General features: G+C 41.9%; 1 protein-coding gene across 1 annotated transcript in view; it reads left to right on the top strand.

Moving 5' to 3' along the window:
* TRERF1 (transcriptional regulating factor 1) overlaps positions 1-20,043 on the top strand; it is a 106,016-nt gene that overhangs the window by 77,863 nt on the left and 8,110 nt on the right. The window contains exons 4-16 of the mRNA XM_039386966.1: positions 1,121-2,763; positions 3,367-3,416; positions 4,162-4,312; positions 5,231-5,479; positions 8,802-9,171; positions 9,739-9,799; positions 10,566-10,705; positions 11,413-11,516; positions 12,717-12,792; positions 17,599-17,687; positions 18,517-18,630; positions 19,298-19,486; positions 19,966-20,041. Coding sequence (XP_039242900.1) covers positions 1,387-2,763; positions 3,367-3,416; positions 4,162-4,312; positions 5,231-5,479; positions 8,802-9,171; positions 9,739-9,799; positions 10,566-10,705; positions 11,413-11,516; positions 12,717-12,792; positions 17,599-17,687; positions 18,517-18,630; positions 19,298-19,486; positions 19,966-20,041 — 3,046 coding nt within the window. The 5' untranslated portion in view covers positions 1,121-1,386. The remainder of the gene's footprint in view (positions 1-1,120; positions 2,764-3,366; positions 3,417-4,161; positions 4,313-5,230; positions 5,480-8,801; positions 9,172-9,738; positions 9,800-10,565; positions 10,706-11,412; positions 11,517-12,716; positions 12,793-17,598; positions 17,688-18,516; positions 18,631-19,297; positions 19,487-19,965; positions 20,042-20,043) is intronic.

The raw sequence follows: 20,043 nt of genomic DNA, 5'->3' as shown, positions 1-20,043 counted from the left end.
TGCTGCCATTCAGCAGGACTTGGACAGGCTAGAGAGTTGGGTAAGAAAGGACCTTAATGAAGTTCGGTGAAAGCAAGGTCCTGCACCTGGGGAGGAATAACCCTATGTACTGGTACCAGCTGGAGGCCAGCCTGATGGAAAGCAGCTCTGTGGAGAAGGACTGGGGGGTCCTGGTGGACAACAAGCTGTCCCTAAGGCAGCAGTGTGCCCCTGTGGACAAGAAGGCCAATGGTATCCTGGGGGGTGTTAGGAAGAGCATTGACAGCAGGTCAAGGGAGGTGATTCTGCCCCTCTACTCAGCCCTAGTGAGGTCTCAAATGAAGTGCTGTGTGCAGATCTGGGCTCTTCAGTTAAAAAACGATGACCGCTGGAGAGGGTTCAGCAGAGGGCTATGAAGATGATTAGGGGATTGGAGCATCTCTTATGAGGAGAGGCTGTTTAGCTCCAGTCTGTTTAGCCTGGAGAAGAGAAAACAGAGAGGGGATCTTATCAATGCATACAAATTTCTTAAGGGCAGGTGTCAAGAGGATGGAACCAGACTCTTCAGTGGTGGCCAGCGACAAGGGACAGCGGGCACAAACGGAAACACGGGAAATTCCATCTTAGTTATGATACATCCGTCTTTACTTGGAGGGTGTCAGAGCACTGTAAAGGGCCGCACAGAGAGGTTGTGGAGTCTCCTCCTCTGGAGATACACACAGGTGAACCTGCTTTAGCAGGGCATTGAACCAGTGATCTACAGAGGTCCCTTCCAACCCCAGCCGTTCTGTGAGTCTGTGACTTGGCTTGATAGTCAACTGTCTGACTAAAATTAGTCATGAGGGTGCAGGATGTGGCAAGCTTACAATGCTTGAATGTTCATATAATTTAGGGGAAAAGACAGTTTCGAAGAATAAGCTTTTATTGGTTTGGCAGAATGATTTTATTGGAGCACTAGAGAAGAGGCCGGATAACGGGATGAGATGAAGTTGTCTAACTGCTCTGAAATAGCCCAGCTGTTACAATTTTGCATCTGATTATGGATTTCAAATTAGAAGATTTTAGAGTTTCCTCTGAGGCAATAATAATAACAGTTTATGCACAGAGTCAGCATTTACCTTGTCTTTCACTTACTCCACAGGTGCTTGGCACACTGAACTTACTGATCTGTGTAGGATTTGTGCTGTGGTCCACTTATTGAAGATGTGAAGCAACGTCGAGTCTGAGGTTGGAATTACTGACAGACTGGAGGAGATTTTAGTCCTTGTGATGCACATGGACATGCTGAATTATAAGTAATTCTAGCTTCTTCTCCCCTCCCTCCCTTCCCCTCACTCAGCTATCTCAGGGTTCATAGAGATTTCCATGGTTTGCGTGCCTGTAAGTTTGGAACAGAAGTGACCAAAAATGGGGGACCAGCAATTGTATAAAACTAACCATACTGCCAACAACAATGAGAACTTGTACTACGAACAACACCAAATGAACTCCCTTCCATCTCTAAATCATAGCTATGGGACGTCTGTTATGGATGCTCCCCAGGCATCCCCCCTCTCCCCTCAGTTTCCCCAAGATTCACGGGACAGTATAGCTTTGCCTGTAGGTTCAAAAAGCCTTGGTTCAATGCATACATCTAGACAAACCAGCTGGACACATTCTGGCTCAGGAAACCATGTCCCAGCAAGGAACAATTTGAATAATCAAAGCGCAGTCTGGAGCCCCCTCGGGCAGGGGGACTCCCATGATGGATACCAATATTCTTACTCTCAACCCAGTGAAAATCGATCGCAAAAAATTACCAGTGGGGTCCTGCATAAATTGGACTCCTTTACGCAAGTATTTGCTAACCAAAATCTTAGAATTCAAGTCAACAACATGGCTCAGGTTTTGCACACCGAGTCTTCGATGGTGGATAATTCTGGTGACAGTGCACTCAGGCAGCTGCTGTCCCAGAAGCCAGCGGTTGAGCAGCAGCCTGTAACTTCCACTGTACAAAGATATCAACCAGTGCCACAGCAAACGCAACAGAATTTTGCAAGCACACAGCAAAAGCAACAAATGCAAGTCATGCAGCACCAACAGTTGTACTACGACTACCAGCAGCACTTATCACAAATGCAGATGCATTCTGCATTTCAGCAGGGACAGACGCACGTTCCACAAATGCAGTCCCAGCAGCTCTTACCACAGCAGATGCAGCACTTGCAGCAGCCTCAGTACTACGCTCAGCCACAGCAGGGACACCAGCGGCTCTCGATCCAGGAGATCCAGCAGCAGCAGCCAGCTCGGCAGCAGCGGCAGTGTCCAGTGCAAATCGCTCAGTATTACCAAACACAGCCTGTCATGCAGCAGTTACAGCAACAGCAGCAGCAGATGCAATTGCCACTTCCTCCATATCACAGAGAACCTGATCCAAAGACTATGCATGAACCACACCAGTACTCTCAGGATCCTAGTCATCCTGTGCAGCTTATCCAGTTGGGAGCAGTGCCTCAGTATTGCTTCCAAGATCCCCATGAACAGTACAGGCACTTGTACCCACAGAGTTTACTGCAGCAGCAGCAGCAGCAAGATCAGCAGAAGCAATACCAGAGCAAGAGCAGAGTGCCATCTCTGAACTCCCACGTTGGCCTCACTCCACCAGAGACCACGGAGGATCCTGCACGGCAGGAGGTAAATTCTGTAGGTAATGCCATCCCTCATCGAACACTTTTGCCGCCCTTGGGAGTTCATCTGAACAACAAAAGCTCTCAGCAAGACTCTCCCAGCACCACATGGCCTCAGGTAAGTAGTATTTCAGATCCATGCTCAACCAAACTTGTTTGCAGAAGAGTAACAAGGTGTGGAAACCATATGGCTTCAGGAGAGTTAGAAGGTTAGGATGTGAGTGGTGGGCATCTCTGGGATGTTTTGGGAAACTGCACTAACAGGCTTCTGTCTACATCTCTGGGCTGGCTCTGGGCCAGGCTGGCAGCAGCAGCACAGAACTACTGCTGTGGCACTGCTGCTTTCCTTCTGAGAGGCTTTGGGAAGGTCTGCCTTGGTTTCTGGGGAGGAGGGACCCAGTGACAACAAAGCGTTCTTGCTGATTTTTTCAACACCTGCAGGCTCAGTTGTTCAGGAGCAGTTAGTAAACTCCCTGTTTCCAAAAGTAGTGCTTCTGGGTCAGAACAAAGGCTTCAACAATAGGTGAATGGAAGAAGACTTACACTAGCTATGCTCACAGGGGCACTGATTTGATGTCAGGCTCTCAGAGGCTTTTAATATCAGTAAAATCATACACAAAATGCAAACTTAGTGCTGTAAGGATCTTCATTTATGCATTAATATTTCCTGAAAAATTATTTTCTCCTTTTCCCCTTATTTTCCTTTCTCCTCCTTTGATAGCAGGTGCAACTGTCAGAAGGCAGACTGCAGCAACTGTCCCCAGAACAAAGGTATTTTTAAAATTTTTTTTTGGTCTTTTTAATTTAAATATGAGAAATGCAAAGTTCTGCAGTTTAGAGGGAAAAGAATGCAGTCTGGGTAGGTAATAATTGTTGCTCTCCTAGAAACATCCTTAGTTTTGCGTTTTGTGATTTTAAGTTTGTGTGATTTCCAGCATCCCCCTTCCACAATAAAATCAAATAAATAAAAAAAAAAGGGGGGTATGGGAAGGAAACTAAAAAAACCCCAAAAGCAGGGGAGCAGTTTGCCCTCTGTTGCATTTATAAGTGAAGGAATGGTGTGTGGTTTGGATTTGTAACTTTGGCAGCAGAGATCTTCTATTTTTTCTTAAGGTCTCACCTCTGAAGGTTGAGGTTGACAATGAACATGGTTGTCTACCATAAGTTAGAGGCATTGTGTCCAAGTACTTGTTAATTGGTGTCATGAGGGGGGAAAACGTAGGCCTGTCATGATGGATCTCATGGGTTCTCAGACTCTTCTATATTGAGACCCACATTTTGATGAGCACATCCTACTCAAAACTTCCCTTCTCCCCATCTTGGGAGCAGCTCATCTAGGTTATTGGCCATGTATTCCACAGCAGTCACCACATGCTTAACTATGACTTCATAACCATCTAGCTGTAAAATTTCATTTAGTTCCTTGACTAAAAAAGCTTCCTCTGCAACAAAGGAAACATACCAAATTAATGTTTTTTCTTCTGCTCCATGCTTAAAAAAATGAAAACAAATATAGTGGCCAGAACAGAGAAACACTTCCTGAGAGAGCTGATGCGAAGAACAAGCTAATGTGTTCAATATGCTTGAAGGAGTTTAAGAGTTTGCCTGCTCTAAATGGTCACATGAGGTCACACGGAGGAGTAAGAGCATCTCCTAACTTCAAACAGGTATCAGTCCATTTTACTTCAGTATTTGGCACTCTCCTTTTGTGTTTGCTTGCTTTGCCGTGCTTTGCTTTGCTGTCAAAACTTGTTCTTCTCAGCGCTGTTTTGTTATGTCATACCCTGTGTAAGTAGAAATGCACATAATTCTGTTAGGTTATAGGCCAGAAGTCTTGTTTTAAAGTCAGAGGCAGTGGGGAGGATAAATCAGTGTTTGTCCTTCTCTTTTCTCTGCACATTACAGAAACACCCTACAAAGTCATGTCAGGAGTGTCTAATTTTTTTTCCCTGCATGTTTGTTTATTATATTAGAAATACCAGGAACATCAAGTCTTCCTTATTTTTATTTGAACTACTTGGATGACTAAGGGATATTTGTTGGAAGCCTTCCCAGGCTTTAACTGAAGGAGCAGAATTTTTGAATCTTTGACAGTTTTCTTCCAAAGTGTTTTAGTTCTATAGGTATCAAAAAATGCCAAACCAAAAACGTGTTTGAGTTGTTCTTCATAACAGTCAGTTGGTCGTTCTCTATCCCGATATTTTAGAAATTCTGTCCTAAGAAGGAACACCACAGGAAGGTAAAAAGCTACCGAAGTTACAGTTTGTGTCTTTGTTTTTAGGTGAGTAGTGGAGAATTCTGTGTTTGTAGTGATATAAAGAGATGTGTTTATCTGCCGTCCTGCAAGTTATCTTGTAAGGGTGTTTCAGGTGATTATTTGTCACCAAGGCTGAATCCTATGCAGGAATCATAAGTAATCTGCCCAACATCATTGAAGGCAAATAAAGAGTCCCAGGAAGGAATGCTGGTGTGTGTTTTGTAACCCTGGCCACTTCTTTCCAGCCACGGTGCATACATTGTGTAGTGTATCGATCCAGAAGCAGCACTCCCTCACTCGGGCTGAAAGCCTTTAATTGTCTGTACAGGATGAAGGAGAGAAACCACCACAGCAGCCGCTGCCTAAAGAGGTGGATAGCCTCGCGCCCATCGTCATGCCAGTGTCTGTCCCTGTAAAGCTTCTGTCACCTGAGCCCAGCACGCAGCCCTCTGCCAGCGCTGCCACAGTCACAGACAAGCCTGCCAACTCTGTGTCAGATGACGAGATGCCCGTTCTCGTGAAGATGACTTACTCTCCACCATGCAGTCCAAAAGTGGCCAACCCCTGCTCATCCTCTGTGAGTGCTGTGTTTCTTGCCACTAACTGTCCTGTGCTTGTTAAATCCCTTTGCTTATAGTGCCGCTATTTTCTAAAACATCTGTGTTTTAAAATATTTTCTGGACTCTTTATGATTCCTAATAAACAATAATAATACTTATTTTCCCTTTGCTGAGGAATCAAGATCTCAGTTGAAAATAAGTAATTTGAAATCAGAATGTAATATTATCCCACTAGAACAAAGGGATTTACTATCTTTTTACTGGTTTTGTTTTTTTCCTTTTCAGGCTGCTTCATTGTTATGTTATTGCTTAAATTCGGCAGTTTTATTTCTTCCTGTTCTTTAAAGTCAGATATATGTGCTGCTCATTTCAGCTGAAGATAGTGCAGTGCTTAGAGTGGGTGCTCCAAGCCAATATGAAGCTTGTCGACTTGGAGTTTTGCAGTGAAGTAATTTTTCCCTTTCCCTCTGCATGCATCAGCTTGAAGGGTTAATCACTGAGAGTTCTGATACAGAAAAAATAGCTATGCTTAGTGCTTTCATTTCGCTCGTAAAACTGAAATTGTCAGGCAGCACAAGGAATTGATGATTACTTGAATGAGATGTGAAAATGCTCTTTATTGTTTTCCTGAAAGAGTCCTGGAGCAAGCAGTATTTATTTCATATTCCAGTGTAGGAACAGATTCTGCTTGTTCCTTCAAATCCATGTTGGCAGACATGATAAGGGATTACTGGGGAGTATAAGCACTGTATGGTATTATCTGTACAGTGCAGAGAAATACTCTTGTGATTTTTTTTCTTTTCCTGCTCCATGAGAGGCTGATGGCAAAACAAGGGGACAGCATATACCATCATAGGTGACTCCTTAAAATATTCCATGTATTTATCACCCCCCCAACCCTTCACTCAGACATTCACACTAATTTTAAATGTATATGAAATATTTTCTCTTGTCCTTTCAAGCAGAGGTTTTACACACAAACTTCCACTTTACTGGGAAAGCCAGCATTTCACAATACTTAGTAACTCAGCAGTACAATTTTTCATTTCTATTTCTAGTTCCTCTAAAGAATAGGGACAGTCTTTTCTGAATCCTTGAGCTCTGAGTGGGAGATCTTCTCTAGAGACATCAGAGTAGGTGGCTTGGGCTTGTGTATTTCTGCAGTGTATGTAAAGTGACTGATTAAATCTGCCAGTGTTTGGCTAAATGCGCATTCGTTCCCTCCAAATGATGCTTGTGGTCTTTGTTATTGCCCAAGCAAACGAAATGCATGCAGTTTCCTCTCTGGACCCTATCTTTTATATAAGCAGTAGCATTGGAAACATTGAATGATCAAAAGATCTACAGTTTCCCTCTTCTTCTTTAAAAAGATTTTGTGCCATTGGAGAGGGTTTTTTTCCTAATACCAAAGAACTGAAGCTGTGTTGCATTTATTTATACCGTGCTTTGAGCTGTCCAGAAAAGCTCCCACAAAGCTGATGGAATCAAACAGCAGAAAGTAACTAAATATTCAGCAAGGCAATAGGATGATGAGCTGAAGCCAGCGGTTAAAGGAGGTCCATCAGGGGTCTACCCAGAGTGGATCTGTCAAGGTGCGGCAGCAGGGCCCACAAGGATGCATTCTGTCTTGGATAATAGGAGTCAGTTCCTCAAGCTTCAGAAAAGTATCGGGGTGATTCTTAATCAAGAGCCCATGGACGCCACTATCTCCTTTACTATTCAGTGTGATCTTTTTTGAAAGCAGTAGTTGGCATAGCCCCACTGCAGTTAAGGTATACTGTAGGTGAAGGCGTGGAGGTGGTGGAGGTATTTAGGACTTCTAAGGTGTTGTCTTGGTTGGCTGGTTTGCTTTACACTAGTGAGAAAGGAGTACCAAATGAGCCCTTAATCAAAGACTTAGATCTGGCCCTCTGGGTATTTTTATTAGGTTTTGGGTTGTTTGGATTTTTTCTCCTTTCTCCTTTTTGAACACTAAATGTTCACCATCCTGATGGACTATATCTATCCTTTCAGGTAATTTTCACTGTCCATTATCAAAAAAATCCTCTGTAAGGCTGCATTTTCTTCCATGCAAAAGCAAAACTCTTCCAAAAGTTAATTTTTTTTCACAGAGAAAAAAATGTCAACAGCTGTTGGAGAGGATACAGCCATGATCTAACAGAGAGGACAGGACCTCTGTAATCAAAAACATTTCCTCAAGCTGGAACTTATTAACATTAGGGATAAAGGGTGACAGTGGTAATGCTTGTTTAACATGATTTTTATTGGGTGAATGTGATTCACAAGAACCACCCATGGTGTAAAGATGTATGTTGTTTAAACATACACTGCAGTAATTTGCTTCATGTAGTAGTAAATTTACCAGATGATGCAGACATTATGGAGTAACCCCATCAGTCAAAAATTTTATTCTACTTCCCAGATTTATCCTAAAGATGACTTACAATCTGAACACCTAAAAGCAGTACATTTAATTCTGTGTTCATATACCATGTTCTTAAAGCACAAACTGAGAACCTCTTTCTTCCCACCTCATCCCCACCCCACAGAAATCCAGATTCCAGGTTCGCACAGATTCTGTGCCTTCTGCTTCTCTGTACTCTAAATGTTATTAAATGATTTTTAACATTCAAATTCTATAGGTCCGCACATGTTACAGTGTGAGTTTCCCAAATGGTCCGCTACTACCCTTTTTTTCTCCAAGGAAAAAGGAGAGAGTTAAGTTCAAGATTTGTTGCAGCTGGACTGTAATGAAGCCGATGGGAATGTAGTGATAAGAGGCAAAGAATTTGAATTTATTACATTTTTCTTCCTTTTCTGCTGCTGAGTACTGCAGTAATTTCACTGAGCTCATGTGTCCTTCCTGGTCAAACTAAATGCATGCATTGAAAAAGCTCCCATATAAAGTTTCTAATAAACAGTGACTCACATGAAGTATCTCCCAACAGCCTGTGTGTGTGCTCAGTGCAAATAGAAGTGCCCAGGGTGCCTGGGTAGAGTTGAAGAAGGGCGGGGGTGACTCGTGGTCTGGGAGAGCCGTTCCCAGCACTTTCAAAAGCTGGCAGCAGCCTTTCTATGTCTGTCCCTGTGGCTCAGCCCTGCCTTGACCCAGAGGGCTGGCTGACAGAGGTGGAGGTTAATTTATCCTGGTTTTTCTCACTCCCCTGAGGTTTCTGTGTAGCACCAGATACTGTATTGGCCAGGGTTATTATGGTGGTACCTGAATAACTGCATGCTGGTTACAGCTTTTCTGTGGCCATTGCCCAAACCTGTAGGAGATTGTGTGCAAACTACGTTTAAGCATGCCTGAATACTAAGGTTTTACATGTTTTCATTTAGGAAACTAGCAAAAAACCTCATCCAAGTGCTGTAAAATTGGAAGAAAACTTCAAACCATTGCAGGATAAGAAGAAGTATCGGCACAGACCGGAACCTCTCTTCATACCTCCTCCTTCTTTCAACCTCAGCATGTCCCACTCCGGTGCCACTCTGTACCAGAGTCAGCTTCGCTCTCCCCGTGTTCTGGGAGATCATCTGCTAGACCGGACACATGAGCTCCCCCCCTACACTCCGCCACCGATGCTTAGTCCAGTTCGGCAAGGGTCTGGTCTCTTCAGCAGTGTTATCACTTCATCTCATAGCACCTCACATACTCAGCTGCCACTTACTCCCCTGACACCTACTCCACGGGTGCTCCTGTGTCGGTCTAGTAAGTATTACTTTTACAGAGCAGCAGTACAAAGGAAATGCCACTGTCCTGTCTCCCTGTGTTATCACATCGATGATTTTTATGTGTGCTCACATGCATGGCCACTTCTGCTAAATCACAGGAAAAGTCCAGTTTTGCCTTGGATTTTGCAGAGGCAGTGTTGAGGCATAAAATGAATAGAGGAGCCTAATCAGCGAGTAAGGCTATGATCTTTCCATGTGGTCTGCCTCGAGAAAGGACCACCATGCCTCTCATTGCATCTGGGCATTCTGAAGTGGAGGAAGAAGATTTGGTTTGAGACAGGGGGTTCACTTTAAGTATTTATTCAGTGCTTCACAAGAAAAGGTGTCTAATCACCCATGATCAGAGCAGTAGAAACCTCTGCGAGTTTGGACATTTCTGTTACCTGTAACAATTTAGACTGTTTCTGTCTAAATATCAATAAAGGGTCGTTTTTGCATCGTAGACTGGAGTAATGTTGATGTTAATAGGGAGATGTCAGTGCAGCCCTAGAGGTGGTGCACCAACAGCAACACAGCAATACTCAAACTCCAATCTCTGTTTCAGATAGTATTGATGGAAGTGTCATTCCAGTGACGCCTGGGCCTGGAGAACAGACTGTTGAACCGTAAGAAAAACAATTTTTTTTGTCACTGCTTTTATAGACTATCTCCAGCCTAGAGCATGTGGCCTGAAGTGTTTTGAACTGGGCAAGGTAGCATTCAACTGCCTGAAATCATGTTGAGCTGGACTCATTGAAGTTTTCTGTGGATGGTGGCTGAGGACGTTTGGAGCAAAGCGACTGTAGGAGATTTAGGTGTCATGGCTCAAAAATGCTTGGAGAGGCTTGGTGGCAGCCACTGAAAGTGAAACAACAGTGATGGCTGGGAAGAGGGCTGTGAGGAAAATGTGCTGATCCAGTACTTTAGGTTTTTAACATATATTTTTATATCTGCGGTAGAGCTTTAGAAAGGTGTTACCTGGTAGGTTCCCCAGGCAAATGCAAACAGGATTGTCCCTCAGCAGTAATGGCTCTTTCTGCTCTCTGCTGAAGAGTACCATTCTCTATGGAACAGAAAGTTGCTGCTTCTGACATCTAGCCTCTTTGCTAGTCATGCATATAAGATAGCTTGGGTTGTCCCTAAGGTGTGATGTCTCAGTATAGTTTAAATTGCATATTGAAATTTTTGTTTTCCCCCAAGAGATCAGTTCTCTCTAGTATTCAAAATACTTACCCCACTGGGATTAGAGCATTGCGTAAAGCAATCTGACACAATTTCCTGCCACTTGAGTGCAATAAAAGTTTTGTTGGAAATAAAGTGAACACTAACGTGAATTCTGTTTTTTCTGCACCTTGTGTAGTTGAATACTTACGTATTTATTCATCCTTACAGGCGAATCAATATCGGGTCCAGGTTCCAGGCTGATATTCCTGAGCTGCAGGACAGATTGCTAATGGAGAAAGACGTGCACAAGGCTACTTTGGTTTGGAAACCATGGCCAGAACTGGAGAACAAAGTCTTCCAACAAAGAGGTACGATGATTTGCTGTTTTAGAAGTTCCTATGTCAGCCTGTGCCTGTTGAAGAAATACACATTGATTTCTCATGTGCGTACTGTACAAAACGTTCAGGAGAATATTAATTGCTGAGAATGCAGAGGAAGACCAGAACTACATGTTACAGATTCAGAGTAATAACATTATATAATGGCATTTAAAGTGAAGTCTGAATGAACTGCTTTTTGGCAGCCAAGGGGGAAGGATTGTTCTGGGAAGTTGGGTACTGAACTGTCTTGTAAGGGCAGAGGTCACAGATCAGAGGCAGCTGATGGCCCCTGGACCTGTCCTGTGACCACAGCTGAGAGGAAATGTGACAGGGTTGGTGGATTCTACCTGTCCTGAACAGAGTTCTTTCCTGCTTCCAGCACGGTTCATTTCTGTTTCTCTACCCTGGCTGGGCCTTCTTGGCACAACAACATCACTGGCATGTGCAAGTCACTGCCTCACAGGTAGATCTCTGGCTCTGTAGTAGCTTGTCCTGTCCCAAGGATGCGCTCTGCACATCCTCTCCTCAGTGAGTTATCCTAAAAAAAGGAGATGAGATGCTCAGGAGAGAGAGTATGGAAGAAGCTGCTGCCCTGAACTATGTGGTCTTTGAGTAGCATTACAGAATCTTTGGCTCTGGATGTTTGACTGACAGGCTACTGTATCAGCAGTAAAATGTTGACTTATTTCTGACAGTGGAAGACCTTTTAAATATGAGCTGTTCCAGTGTGTTACCTGGTGGAGGAACTAACTCAGAATACGCTTTGCACTCTCTCTTTGAAGCGAAAGGAGATATTATGGTAAGATAAGAAGCTGAAAGGGGAGATATGATCCTCTTCTGCAGATAAATTAGCATGCTTTATTAAATGGATTTAGATATGGTTGTATAAAAAAGATTTCTGATTGATTTGCAGTGATGCTTTAAACATCCTGTAACATTTTTGGGGAATGACTTTTCACTTTATTCTCTAATAAATTTAAATTTCAAAGCAGTGCCTCTCTGAAGGTTTACTGTATATTTCATATAGATAAGATTACTTAGTTTATAGCCTTGGAGCTTTGAATGTCTCCCAGTGCTTGCTCCAGCCCTGATATTTCACAGGCTTTATACTTGGTCACAGAGAGCTTAGTCCTCCTCTAGCCCTTAAAAAAACCTTTTTTTGCAGCAGCAGTCACATCTACTTATTTGTTCAGAACTGTGAGGTAATTGCACACAGTTCTTATATAAATAATGCATTTCAAATATTTGCATTAGTTTAGTGATGGGAATGTTATTAACTAGGGCAAAACATCCATTTTCCCCAACGTTGAGAAAGACAAGGCCCTTGCACCAGTTCCTGGAAAACCAATTTAAAACAAAATGCAACAGAACACAGGGCTGGAATGATCTCACAGTATTGTCCAATACAGTGGGTTTTAGCTTGTGTCCCAATTTCCTTAGGCTCTGTTAGCTGTATCTGAGCGGTCTGAGTCAGGTGACTGAACTTACTGTCAGGATGTGGAATTTGCTTTACAGGGAGTCTGAATTGTCAGGGGAAAAATTTTAGGGATCCACAAATCATCTATTTCTCTGCTCTGAAGGAGGATTAGCTATACTTGCTGTCATTCCCGACAGATGTTGACCTAAACAGGTATTCTAAAAGACTTCATGCTATATTAATGCTGTCGAACCAACCATTAAATATTAGTGTCAATTAACACTATCAAGTCAAACACAATGAACTATTTGTATGTGGCAAGCAGAAGGCAGGGAAGAGCTGGAAGTTGCTAAGTAATAGCCAGTTTTCTGCTAATTAAGGCAAGGCAGGTGCACATTAGGTGCTCTTTTGTGAGGTACAGTGTTAATGGGCTGTGAGTAATTTGATGTGATTTTGTATGACAGAAAAGAGAAAAGAGAGAAAATTAATTCGTATCCTTGTACGAAATAGTCTTCTAAATGCAGTTTTATGCAGCAGCCGATTGCATTTGCTAATTCTGTTTTTCCCTGCTTTTTCATTTAGGTTGCTCTTGAAAAGCTGCTGTTGCGAAAGCCAGTGAGATTGAAGTGTCATCCTTTGGCAAATTACCACTACGCCGGTAGGTTTCCTTGTGATCTCTCTGTCTGCTGGTATACAGAGTCCAAGCCTGGCATGCCAGGCTGGAGCATGGGATCACACTGCACTCTCTGCTGTCTGCTGCAGGGATGGCAGCATCTAATGGAGAGGTGATGTGGACAGTGTCGAGGGGTATTTCCAGAGCCTTTTGTCACAAGTTCAGCAGTTTTTTACATGACTGAAAATATACGGAAAATTTGCATCCGTGTTGCTGTGTAAAATTCTATGGATTTAAAACTGCCTCAAGTGGTTCTTTTTCTCTTAAACTGAAATGTGATCTCCTTTTAAAACTGCTGCTATTTGTAATTTATAATTTACTATCAGTAAGGTCTTAATTGTCTGGTATATAAACATCTTCCATCATCTGCCTGCCTTCTCTGAGGTGATGGTGCACAATCAATGAATAAGATGATCTTGAGCATCCTTCCGAAGAGGCAGTGGTGTAACTCCTACTACTAAGTGCTGCTTACAGAGCCTCTCTTTGTGTGGGTCTAATCAAAATAAGTCTGGGTTGGTGACCTCTTTCACAGACGTAGCAAGAAGTATATTGGGATGATGAAGCAGAAGTGCCCTCTGTGAAATACACAATGTGATGTTAAGCCATGGGGCTTAAGTCATGTCACCTGAACATAGATGGCAAATGTCTCTCCTCTGTAGCCCTCTCTTTTAGTCCTTAATGCTTTGTAGTGGCTAACAACTGCTTAGACACAGAATAGGGTTTTACGTAAGACAGTTAAGACTTCATCTCCAGTTTAGGCTCAATGGGAAACAAACCTTCTGGTTTGTCTTCTGGTGGTCAGTCAATCACAGTGTCCAAGCTCATGTAGTGATTTCCAGTTACAGTCATTGTGCGACATAATCATAGAAGCAAGCTACTTCCTGGCTGTAGCAGCCCACTGGAAAGGCTCACAAGTAACAGGAGATCTTTTGTAAAGCAAATCCTTAACCCCTTGGCCTGAGAACAAGAACAGAAACACATTTGATGGCAGCTCATAATGATAACGAATAAATGCGAACATCAGGTTTAGAGTTTTGTCTGAGGGAGATGCCCAGTGCCTTTGATAACAACTCTGTTGCAGTCAAAAGGGTGGGCATGTGGGTGGATGGAGGAGAACATCAGGCAGGAACTTTGACCAGGGTCTCTTGTCTGAAGAGATGATGTTAAATCATACGTGTGAGACAGTTCAAGGCATGAGAGCAGGAAGATGAGGAAATATCCCAGTAACCTCCTCTTCAGTGAACAATCTAATTAGCAAAGCAGATAAGAAATTTCTGCCTGTGTGGCAGAGGACCAACAGTCTTTACTGAAACAACTTCACAGTAGTTTCAGAAAGTGTTTTACTGGGATTCAGGGAGGAGCTAGGAGAGACTGTTTTTTTAATCTTTAACGTAAGATGACGCTAATGCTTGTTAACTAGCACTGAGACCTGTGGACACCAGCATATCACCATTTCTTAAGCAGGAAAGAAAGTTTGATTGTACTTACCACAGCATGAAACAAAATGTCACCAATCTGGATTTAAGAACCATAAAATAACAAATCAAAGCATTACTTTCTAATGCTCTTGCGTGTGATTGCAACTTATATTATATGACAGCATCACTCAAGCACCATGCAGCACCTCTTGAATAACAGTTTATTTGGGGTTTGTAATCAGCCACTCGAGGCATTTGGGAATTTCTGACAATCTAGTGCATGAATAGCTTTAATATAACTTCAAGTGGTATTTGTTTGGGTTGACTTGTGGAAATCACAGCTCTTGGGCCTCCCACATTTAAAGTTGGAATATACTGAAACAGAGCATGGCACTAACTCATGAGAATTACTGATACCACAAACAATAAATATCCGAACTCATCCTTAGCATTGCCCTCAAATTGAGGGTACAAACAAATAGCTCACCTTGGAAACCTGTTGGCTTGTGAGGGAAGCAAGCTGTAAAACTTGAGGATTTTCTGTTGTGTGCCTAGAGAGCTGGTTATGCTGACCCAGGGCTGCTTGGACGAACACCCTAATCTCTCTGTCCTAACACTTGGCCATCTGTCAGGATGGTGTTTTAGGGAAGACAGAGGGAACGTGTATCTAATCACTGCTGCAAACACTTGCATTGTTCTCATCTGAGCAGTGGAATTTCTCAGGTCTGAAGTTCTGCAGTGAGAACTGCAGGAGAGATGGTCTCTGAAATAAGGCACTTCAAGCAGTCTGAAAGCTTTTTGTAGGTATTGCAGTAGGGTGTGGATCAGACCCAGTGTATGCTGGATGTAGTGGATTTGAGCCCACTGTCAGTGGGCTAGGTGTATGTGTATGTGTAGCCCCCTTGAAACCCACAAGTTGGGTCCAAAGTGCACAGATTAGTAGAAGATATTTATTACCGATTAATCAGTGCAGAAACAATATGGCAGGTAAAAGAAAGTACAGAATAAATGTCTAAACATAAAGATCAGCTTTAAAATTTTATCTGTATTCCGAAGCCCAAAATTCTTTTTTGCTGCATTGCAGAGCTCTCTCTATGCATGTTCTCTATATCTCCCTCAAGCTAACAAGAGCAAAAGTGGTTTCCCAGCAACCAGAGTTAAAAACAGCTTTTCTTCTGTTTCTTTTCCTACACAGGATTTATTCTATTAATTAGGTTACTTCCAATTAACCCGCATAATCTTATAAGAGTCTCTGCTAATACCACAGCTATTGGGGAAAGTCTGTAAGGCCCAAATCCTCCATAGGTGTCCAATAAAATTAGTTCATGGAAATGATTCTGTGTTATTATTTTTATTGTGTTGTTTTTTTAGGAGGGTGGGGTAGAGACAGGAGAGCAGCATGACTAGAAAAAAAATCCTCCTTTGGTGTTGTTATCCTTTTTAAAATTATGTTTTGGCATAATAGAGTAGCCCCCTGGACTTAATCAGTGCATTTACCCCTGTCCAAAGTGAGGGTAAATGCAAATGACTGACAAGTTGCATAAGAAGGGAATGACACTGGTTCAGGGTGGGAAAGATGGAAAGGCAGTGTGTCAGCAGAAAGATCTTCGGATGATAATAGAATAAGTTAAACTTGTGGCTTGAAGCCAGTGCCTTTCTCTGATGCTTAAGAGAGCTTTAAGTGTAAATCTCTGTGGAAATAACTAATGCATGCTTACATCCAGTGCTGGAAAAGCCTACATAAAACAGGCTGCAGAAAAGTTAATTTTGTAGTTTTCAGCATATAAAGGAGCAGTGAGATACCTGCTCTGAACTTGTAAGCTTGGGAGCTGATGCTGAAAAGCAAAACATTTGTAGTTAATAAAATCTATATATTTTTTATAGACATAAGTAACGTGTAGAGTTCAATACCATGTGTGGTGTCAAGTCCAAGTTAATGGAAATCAGTGCAGAGGCAAGCATTTCTATGGAGAAGGGTAACGTTGACAGAAATATTAGGGATTTCTTTTCATAAAAGTTATAGATGTTTAGAAACTCTCAGGCTAAAGTAGAATCTTCTCATAGTGTAAGTCATTTCAGAGGCGTCCACATTATGGCTTCTTGCATATCCTTCCTTTAATATATGTAATGCTGCCCACTCTTAACAAACAGAACACTGCTTTGATGCAGCAGAGCAATCCTGTGTTCCTTCTGTTTAATACTGAGGAAGCATAAATTCATTTCAATTTAAATGTTGATTTCACATTTTCATGGGCAGTTAGGCTGGTAGAGCAAACACAGAATAACATTATTTAGAAATTTTATATACAGCTTCCATTAAATGATCAGAAAATACTTTTTGCATATTGCACATTGCTACAATCTCTACATACTTGTGACCCCTGTCACAGAGGTTTTAAGTGTCTTACCTCAAGCTATGCAAGTGAAGAGCTGCAAAAGGATCTTGTAAGAGTTGTCTGGAGAACAAAATGATAGATGAACTTCTGTGTAGTCAAATGTAAAGTGGCATATATGGGAATAAACAATACAAGCTTTACACAGGAAATTATGAGTTCTGTGGTGATACTTCTCAAGTTAGAACGACAGTTTGGGATTATAATGCTAGTTCTAAGAAAGCATCAGCTCTGTATTTTACAAAAGCTAAGGTCAAACATTAAGAGAATAGAGAACATGGTGCCACTGTGAAAGTCGGAGGGTTGCTCATATATAGGCTTTTGTGTGCCTTTCTGGTACTGTCATCTCTATAAGGAATGTTTTAGTACTGGAAAGGTTCAAAGAGGGACACCAGTAATGATCAAAGGTTTGGGAGTGACAGAAAGGGCATGGAATCTTGAATAGCATGGAGATGATGGTCGAGTTTGGGTTCATTTTATCCTCCTGCTGAAGAACAAAGGGTCATCCAGTGAAGCTACTGGGAACCAAGAAACAAAGAAAAAGGAGATGGGTCTTCATGCAGATGGTCTACATATTTGTGAAACTCTTCAGCAAAGGATGTTTTGATTGCAAGAATTTTAATCAGTTGAAAGGAAGAGTGGCTCAGCACTTACAAGGGTAGTTACTAAATAAGCACATTGCACCAGACTCAGGAAATCCCCTGCACCAAAAGTGGTCAGAGGTTAAGAAAAATTAGGGAGAGGCATTGTGTTTGCTTGCCCTGATCTTACTGTTTCCTAGGCAACCATCTGTGATTACTGCTGGAGACCGAATACTGGTTAGATGGGCTGGAGGTCTGAGTCAGTACACCCATACTTGTATTTGGGTAGCAGCTATCAGTAGCATGTGCTTGAGGCTTCCCAGTTTTTGTTTCAAATGCTACATCAACATAAAGGTGGTGAGTTTTTATCATTTATAATGAATTAACTTTTTTTTTAAGGTTCTGACAAATGGACGCATCAAGAAAGGAGGCTGTTCAAAGAGGCATTGTCCACCTACAGCAAAGATTTCATATATGTACAGAAAATGGTAAGGTTATTTCTGTTCTGTCAATTGTTGGTTTTTTTTTTTCCTTTTGCTGTGTTCTGTTCCTCTTTGTTTTCCCTCCAATGTCAGACCAGCTTATTGCAGGCGTAGAGCCAGCAGTGGTTACAAGAGTGGTTTATTCACTGGACGTACCTACGCAATAAGTACCAGTAAAAAACAGTTACAAATAAATAAAAACTGTTCCTTTTGTTATTACATGTAAAAGTTTCCACACTTGAAGTCCAAATCATGGCATTCTACGTGTGGGATAATTATGGTTCTCCATTATCATCTTGGTGTTCTCTGGCAGTTTGTTACAAGGTACCCGAGTCCCTGGCATGGAGCCTGGTGCCAGAAAGGGTTGAAACCTGTTAATAAAGAGAGAACATGTTTGGGCTTAATTTTCATGTTCTGCCACAAAGCAGAAAAGGCAAGGTGTATACATCTCAGGGCACAATACCTACTTCTTAGCTCCGATGTTGAAAAACATGTGGGTTTATGCAAATCAAATCTTAATTCCTAGATTTCTCAGTTGTATTGTACACTTGAGCTGCAAAAGTATATTCTGAGTCATTTTCTGGCTGGAGTCTAGAGAATCCCAGAGAAATGTGCTGAAGCTGAAAAAGTCAACACAAATTTGACTGGAAAAAAACTCTGAAAAAAACCTATTCTACAAGAGCATTCCTGTTGTAGTCAAACTGCCTTTTTTTTTTTTTTTTTGCTCCATTTGAATGTTTGAGTAATAAAGCCAGCCTCTTGGAATATATTCAAATAGTGTTAAATGAAAGGAAAAAAATTGAGATTGGACTATTTCTGTATTATTCAACTACAGGTTAAGTCTAAGACAGTTGCACAATGTGTGGAATACTACTATACCTGGAAGAAAATCTTGCGTTTGGGACGGAAACACAGAACGCGTTTAGAGAAAAAAAGAGATGAATGCCTGGTAAGTCTAAAAGAATATGAGAAAGTTTAACACTTGATAATTTTTGTTTGTACTGTGTTGAGGAGAAGGTTGAAGTAGGTGACATAGGTATCTTCCAAGCAAAATTTTTCCATAATGCTAAATTACATTCTGTATAAACATTTTGTGACCTCAGCTGCACCAAGATCTGTGTTCCTGGACTGTAACAAGAGAAAAGTCCATTATCTAACTGTAGTCCAGCAGGTAAACCTCTTTAAATTATGCCTGTGCCCATGTCTGCTCCTAAAAGCTGCTCTAACATTCTAGTACAAATACCACTTGAGATGTGTTGGTTTGTGAGTTAGATTTTTTTTTGTTTGTTTATTAAGTAACTTGGCTACAAGTGCAGTGTACATTGCCTTTCTAATGGCAGGAGAGTACTGCATCTGTAGGTCTTTGGAGCTACAGCTCCATAATATAGATGGAGAGTGTTTTGAGCACTGCAGATAAGCTTCATGTGCTATAGCTTATCCGTTAAGTGGTGGTAGTTCCAGCAAGACCAGAAGTTCATTCAGGATGGGAGGAAATACTGAAACTGGGAAGCAGACTTGATTGAAAAGCCTGCTGTTCAGAACTGTATATGTCGTACTATCCAGTGCTGTCTTTGACCATATTTCTAGTATTTGTTGAGTGCACTGTCTTTTTTCAGACAAGTGGAGAAGAGGAAGTGTTAGAGGAAGATGAGGAGATTGAAGAAGACAGAAAGGAAGAAAGGGAAATGCAAAAGACTCCTGACCCACCCGCTATCCCTCTTGTTGGACCCATAGATCTGCCTGCTCTTCAGGGTCTTCCACTTTCTTCGTCCTCCTTCATCTGTAAAATGCCAAACTGTGGCGCTGTGAGTCTGTTTGGTACATTTAAGGAGGGAGGAGGGGTGGTGCGTGTAAACTAGTGAATTGTGATTTTTGAGATTGTGGATTTAGACTACTCCTGGGCAGTGATATCTCCTGAATTTCTCTGTATTACAAAGATATTACAAATATTTTGACTGCTTTTAATTCTTGACTTTTAATTCCCGCCTCACCAAATATAAGCAGTTGGATCTGTACAGAAAATTGAATCCTGAGATGGTGCATCAGTTAGAATTACTATATGGTAACAGCTCCAATTACGTTACACAACTGAAATAATAGGATAGCTCACTGCTTTGTTTTATTCTTTAGTGGGATCGTGCACATTAGATGTGTACAGCTGTTGTGATATGCATTCAGCATCCTACTTTCTGCAGTTTCTGTTCCAGTATTGCCTTGTGATTCTTGGGGTTTATTTTTTTGTTGGTTTTTCTTTTCTTCCCTCCACCCAACAACCCCCCGTCAGGTGTTCAGTTCCCGACAAGCCCTAAATGGCCATGCTCGCATTCATGGAGGTACGAATCAGGTGACGAAAACACAATGC

The sequence above is a fragment of the Pipra filicauda genome, unplaced genomic scaffold (assembly GCF_003945595.2).
Source record: "Pipra filicauda isolate LSUMZ 115617 unplaced genomic scaffold, ASM394559v2 scaffold51_size4534324_pilon, whole genome shotgun sequence".
NCBI lineage: Eukaryota > Metazoa > Chordata > Aves > Passeriformes > Pipridae > Pipra > Pipra filicauda.
The sequence above is the reverse complement of the archived record's forward strand: the minus strand, read 5'-3'. Positions and strand labels throughout refer to the sequence as shown.